Source organism: Athene cunicularia (genome assembly GCF_003259725.1).
Source record: "Athene cunicularia isolate RWA chromosome 19 unlocalized genomic scaffold, athCun1 chr19_part1, whole genome shotgun sequence".
NCBI lineage: Eukaryota > Metazoa > Chordata > Aves > Strigiformes > Strigidae > Athene > Athene cunicularia.
This window is the reverse complement of record NW_020799124.1, coordinates 6,962,639-6,969,304: the sequence shown is the minus strand read 5'-3', so window position 1 is coordinate 6,969,304 and position 6,666 is coordinate 6,962,639. Positions and strand designations below refer to the sequence as shown.

General features: G+C 40.8%; 1 protein-coding gene across 1 annotated transcript in view; it reads left to right on the top strand.

The window, feature by feature from the left end:
- The first annotated feature begins 3,250 nt into the window (after window positions 1–3,250).
- Window positions 3,251–6,666, top strand: part of RFFL (ring finger and FYVE like domain containing E3 ubiquitin protein ligase) — a 28,097-nt gene continuing 24,681 nt past the window's right edge. Inside the window, exon 1 of the mRNA XM_026861720.1 lies at window positions 3,251–3,371. Coding sequence (XP_026717521.1) covers window positions 3,353–3,371 — 19 coding nt within the window. The 5' untranslated portion in view covers window positions 3,251–3,352. The remainder of the gene's footprint in view (window positions 3,372–6,666) is intronic.

The window sequence follows — 6,666 nt, the reverse complement described above, 5'->3', positions numbered from 1 at the left end:
GGCCGTGGGGCGGCGGGGCGGCCGCTGGGGGTCGTTGAGGGGCTGAGGGGCGCGGGAACCGCTTGTGAGGTGTGAGGGGACGTGGGGCAGGGAGAATGGGGCTGCTCAGACCGGGACTGGCAGGGGGCTGCGAGCGCCTGGATGGCAGTTCTGGGGGGACGGGTGAAGAGGCTCCCGCACAGGCAGCACTCGCAGGGTGTCCCGAGCGAGGGTGGGTGGGACTCGGGTACAAGTTTCTTTACTCTTGCTTAGGAAGCAGCGGTCAGAAACGCTTTCCTTTTCGGAGTTACGCTCCCAAAGGCACTCTGAGGTTTAGTAGGTTATTCTGCTCAGAATGCTGTGAGAACGGAGGAATTCTGGCGAAGTGCCAGCCTGCAGTACAGCTCTTTGCTGAAGTTGTCTCTTTGCATTTTAATATGTCTAAGGTACTGATTTGTTTGGTACGGTGGTAGTCCCCCTAGGGTGGGAGATGCTTCCTTGGTGGCAAGGGCCCGAGGTATTTTCTTAATGAGGAACTCTGCCCCGCTTCTGCTCAAAATCGGGGTCATACGGCAAAGTGAAAGCTATGCAAGTCCTTCCTTTGCCACAGAAGGCGAAGGAGTTCAGAAGATAAAAGTACTCAAGTGTTCTCCAGAACAGTTTGTTCCTGTAAGCTGGTCAAGGTGTTTCCTGTGGAGAAAGTGTTGACACATCACCAAATTGGTTTCTTACCACTATTGCAGTATGTGATTACAGGTTAATAAATGTAAACTCTCTGCAGGGCGAACGTGCACGCAGTCCAGTCTGAGCCTTTACAGATCAGGTACTTGGCAAAATAGCTAAGGCTGAATGTGCTCAATGTTACAACTGTATGATAAATAAGCTGTTGCACTTGATAGTTCCACGTGTTTTCAAACACTGCAAGGATGGCCAGGCTTACTTAGACACTGTAGAGATAAGTATAATATTGAAGTGTAGATAGGAATGTTCTAGTTTTATGGTTCTTTGACTAAGATATGCTCGGGGTAATGTTTAATTTGCTGAGAAATAAAAAGGTTTTGTTTACGTGTTTTGTTTGAGCTCACTTCCTCCTCTCTGACACAGAATGTATCTTCCGTGGGTAGCACAGGAGGTCTTGAATGTTGTTTTTGGAGAACTGTTTCACAGCAGCGTAGGAACTTGTGACAGTTTTCTGTTCTTTCTAACCTAATGATGGAATTCATTAAAAAAGTTGTGGAGAACTAAAAAAGGATTTTATAAATCTATTTCATTTGTATGGGAAATGACAGGTGCATTGTAAGTTGTCATTTTTGTGTGTTTATGTTGTAGTGGGTTGTATTTCAAAACTTATTTTAGTATATTTGTATTATTTTTGTCTACAAAATGCATTTCTGTTTTAAGATAAATGATCATTAAGACTTATACGTTATTGCATGAAACAAACAGAGTATTAACCCTTTGTCATTTCTGCTGTTACCTTGTTTTTTTCAGAGCTAGAGAGTGGAACAGAAATCTGTGAGCTTTAAATGTTCTTTCTTACAAATTCCAGATCCTTGCGTTTACCTACTGCCACCCATCAAGTATTGTTATCTCTGTAACAGGTTTCATGTTCATAGTGATGGGGAAGGGGATCTTGTATTCATTCTTTGTAAACATAGTTGCTTTTGGTAGAACAATTGGGTCTAATGAAACAACAATTTGGTGGTTGTTGCGTTTTCCATTACGGGCAGTTCTCTCTGCCTGTGTGAATCCTGGTGCAGTTACCTGGCAGCAGTACTCTCTGTTTGCATATCCACTCTGCTGGTAGCAACTGAACTTTTAATTAAAAGCTGATTGCCTTGACATTGCTGTTCATGTGTTGATGCTTAGTTACTCAAGTTTTTTCTAAATCGGATTAAAGTAATCATTTATGGATTGTGTTTAATTGTAGGGTAGAAGTAGTAGGCTGACTTGCAATGAGGCTTAGTCTGTCTTGTTGGCTGGTACATGCAATTGGGCTCTTGAGAGTCAACTTAAAATGCGAGCTGAATGCAGTACTCTGCAATGAGAGTACAAAGGAATAATATATGTCAATTCTGTTTTGGGGTTGGTGGTCACTGGTTGAGTTTGACAGGAATTTATCTTCTTTTCTCCAGACCTTTGTTTTTCTATTTATTGCAGTTGACTTCAGTATGGCTTTGTGTGTGTGGTTTGTTTTTTTAATTGTGTAATTTTCACTTGTTACACAACTTCGTACCATGGATTGTTGTTAATAACAATTTAGAGAGATTGATAACAATTTAGAGCCGCTTTGATCAGGCTAGAGCGGGATTTGAGTTGAATTGCCAGTGCTATATGTAGAAGGGTTATTAAAACTTGTGCTTTAGACTTTGAACTAGCTTTTGCATGGTGGAAGGGTGTAAGCAGATTTTCAGGCAGTCGTCTGCTGTGGTGTTCTTCTATCTGTGTGCATGCCTCTGACTCACCTAGACCTGTGCTGGAGGCAGGCTATAGAGCTAGACAGGCTGTGCGTCTGAGCCGGTGCTGCAGCTTTGTGTCCTCATGTCTAGCCAGGTAAAATGCTGTCCTCATCTAGTGTGTGTTGGTTTCACTCTAATACACGTAGGAAAAAAATGTGTTTAGGTTCAGGCTACCTTCCCATCCCTTATAGGAAGAGTGTATTTTCATAAGTATATAGGCTATCTCAGACCATCTCTGCTCTGAAGGCTTTGACCAGTCCTGAGGGATACAGAGCCTGATCCAAAAATAAGAAATTAGAAAGTATGAATCAAGTACCTGGTGCTTAATAAAACACTTCGCAGGCAGAAGGATAACGTGAGATGCAGATAATTGTGCGCATGTGTCCCTTTTTCGAACACAACTGCGTGTGAATGGCTGCTGACCAGGGAAAGAGGACCCGTTGGTACGTGGTAGTAAAACTGAGGGACCTCGGTACTTCTCTACAGTCTGAGCTCTGACTACAAGCACAGCATGGCTTTAAATTACCTGAATATTGCTAGCAGTCTGGTGTGGGCTAAATACTCAAAGACTGATCTAACTTCTCAGGGAAGGGCTGTGGTCAGTGCTATGGTGAGGTCTGCTCGGCTGTGAGGACGCTGCTATTTATCTGCCTGCACTTTGTGCTCCGCACTTCAATGTATTTGTGCGGTGCAAATGTTTCTCCAGCCCTCCCCTGGTTGCCCACTTCTATTGCAAAACCCCAGACGGTCTCCTGATCCCCAAAGTAATTCCAGTCATAGTCTTGATACCTGCCTGTCCCCACCTCAAGCTTGTTTTCCTTCGTTTCCCAGGGACTGTTATTATAGGAAACCAGAAATTAGTACGTTGAACTTGCACCAGCTGGCATTCAGGGAGCACAGAACACTCTGCAGGGATGGGTAAGTGTTGCACAGGTGGGGAGAATCGCTGAATTCACTGCTGAATTGATGTCAGAACAGAACTTGTCCACATGCCAGATCTTTTAACCACCTGGTGGTTTGTCCCTCCGCAGTCAACTATTCAGTCTTCAGAGAGCATCGCAAGGTTGAAAACTTACAATTTTCTTTAAAAAAGAGTATGACTGTCAGATCAAGAATACAAATTCGGTATTAGTTTCTCTCTTCTTTCTCAGCCTATTTCCTCAGAACTGAGAGATGGCTGCTTCTAACCTCTGAAAGCCTGTTTTGGCTTTTTAAATTATGTTCCCATAAGGGACTTCCTTTAAAAAGAATTGTTGCTTTCTGAGACACTGTTTATTCTTCTCAACATCTGTAAAATCGACAAATTCTTCACATTAATTGCTCTTGAGGTTTTCACTGGACTCCAAAATATTAATTAGGCTTCCTTCTCTAATGCCTTCTGGTTTCTCTGCCAAATAGCTCTTGGAATAGGAATTTCCACATTGTATTTCAGTGTAGACCAAAATACTAATTTAACATCAGGGGTTTTTTTTATGCTGGCACCTTTTTATTATATTCAGAAGATTGTGGGATATGCTTAAAAGAATATATTTAAGCAGCATATGCTTTGGATCTTTTAGTTTAGCCTCTAGACTGATGTTAAGTGAGATTTTTAAACAGGCATATTTACCAGACACTCTTTTGGGAGCAGCTTGTTGTGTAGTAACCTCCGCTGTAGAAGGGTAGTTCCTTTGGGCATTATATATTCTATATATGCACGTGGATAATTTCAAATTGCAATGTCACAAGTGGCATCACTGAACCAATGTCACTGACTGTCTGCATGAACTTATATTGATTTGGATTGCTTCCCAAATGAGTCAGAAACTATGATACTGCATCTGCTGGATATCCAGACTGAAACTGATGTGACGCCACTTTTTGCTGATGTCAGAATACCTTGTTCAGAAAGCAGTTGCTACAGACATCAGTGAGTGACTTCCACGTTTCATTCACCCAGATGCTTTGAGTTGTTAGAATCACTCAGATGTATAATTTCTCCAGTGTTGTGTTTGAGGACGTACTCTGTGAGGTTGCATCATGCATTGATAAGTTTTCTTCCAGCAACATGTTGGTGCTTCTTAGGACTTTGCCTGAGCCACAGTTATTTGGAAAACTGCTGAGCAGTGGCGTTCCCGGGAAGGGAGGGTTGGTGAGCTGCAAGTTAGTTCTCCATGGCATTATGGTGTTAGAATAATCACAGCTGGGCTGGAACCACAACTGGTACTGCTGCTCTGTTGCAGTGAGGAACCTCTTCTCTATAGGATTGTCTTTGAATTTATTTTATGCATATCTTAAAATGGAGCTTTTATTCATCTAGTGGAATAAGTTTCTTTATAGATACTTGGATTTAATGATTTGGAGAACAGACAGGCCCATGGTTTCCTGAACAGGTTTTAAAAATAACAAATGATTCGTTAAAAGAAGGGAAGTGTTTCTCTGTTTAGATTAACTAATTTACTGAATCCTTGAACCTCTTCCTATATATGCCCTGTATTCCGGGCTAGAAGCAGAGACGGATAAAATGTCAAGCTTGATAGATTGTTGGAGCTGTTTTTTGGTAGTTAAACAATAATGAAACTGTTACATGCTTGCAGGGAAACACTGCTCTCTGTGTGCGAGACTTCGTCCTGGAGAAAGTTTTATTGTTCCAAAGAAAGGCGATTTCTGAAATGCAGCTTCTGTGGCTAGTCACACAGCTGTCTAAATTACTGGCTGCCTTGAGGCCATTACACAAGCATTACAAAATAGTTTGGAAACAGTTTATTTTTCAGATTCCAAATAAAGTGTAGATTTCAAAGTCCCTCTTGACCATATCATCAAAATGTAGAAATTGGAGCTGGTGTTTATAGAGAGACCAGTTTATGCTCTTGGCGCTCCCTACGCAGGTTCCTTCCAGTCAGAAGCTGATACTTGCATAATCCATACCTTACATTTCTTGGATTGAAAGGTTTATCAGTTGTTGCATGTGATCATGGATTTCCTGGTCAGCCTAGTCAAATTGAGTCTGTCGTTGTGCATCTTTTATTTCAAAGGGCTCTCAGGTAAGAGGAGTAAAATCTTGTCTCATGTAGAAGAGAAGTCAGAGGGAGTTGATCAGGTATTTAATAAAAATAAAGCCAAAATCCTCAACCTTCTTTCTGAAAAACTTTTTGTTCCTTCTGTTCCTGTTGTTATTTATACTTCTTGCTTGTTATTTTGCTTCTCTGACTCGAAGACAGATCACAGACAGATTTTGCAATGGAAATAACCGACTTAAGAATGTCATGCTGAATGAAGTCAGAAATTCCTGAAAAGAATTGAAATATGTTGTTTAGCTTGCTGCTGGGGCTTCGGAAGGGAATTGCAATGCCTACAAAATGTGCCTAGAGAATGAAGTTGGAATTCAAAGCACCAAAAAATGACTACCTGTATATAGCAAAGTAATGTGCTTAAAAACAAAGTACTTGCAGCATTTCTTTTTATCTGCTGATGTCTGCCTTCAGAGGCAAAGCTGCACATAGCTTTATCTGATAGACACAAGTGGTTGCTGATAACCATCTCTGAACTCTTCCATGGGTGAAAGCCTATTCAAAGATTTTCAGAATGCGTATATTTTAGACACAATAAATAGCACGTTTAATACAGTTTTGCCATTTTAGTTTGTTCACCTTTTGCTGTGTTAAATGCCATTTGTGTCACGTTTTCAAACAATGTGTTCAACTGCATATAATGAAGCCTTTTCATACAACAGAATGTAGGCCAAAGCCAAGCCCAATTCATGAAAGGCTTTACTTTGTCTAAGTAAAGTAAGATGATCATTCTTGGAATGAGTCCTGTCTCTTCGTCAGTGTTTTCCAAGTGGTGTTCTGCTCAAAACCTAAGTAACTTGGTAAGATATTGTTATGGAGGCCTAAGCTTGTATTTTTACTTCAGGATGTGGCTCTTAATAATACAAGCTAAGGCTTTTATTGCTCTATCTGGAATAACAGATGCAAGCTTGAAATTAAATCTGTGGTACATGGTAGCATTTCCTAAAAATTCCTTTAATAAAAACAAATGTAACGAAAGGGATATAAACTATTACTGTACTGTATACTTGACTGATCAGCTTTAATCCTTGATTATGGTGGAAGCAGTCTAAAAATATTTATTGAACCTTCTGAACTTTTAAATAAAGAGGAGGTTTTGCAACATTCACAAAAGATTTGAAATCTAAAATCCTAGCTGTTTTTCTGAACAGCAATTTGATAGCGTGCTGCCTCCTTCA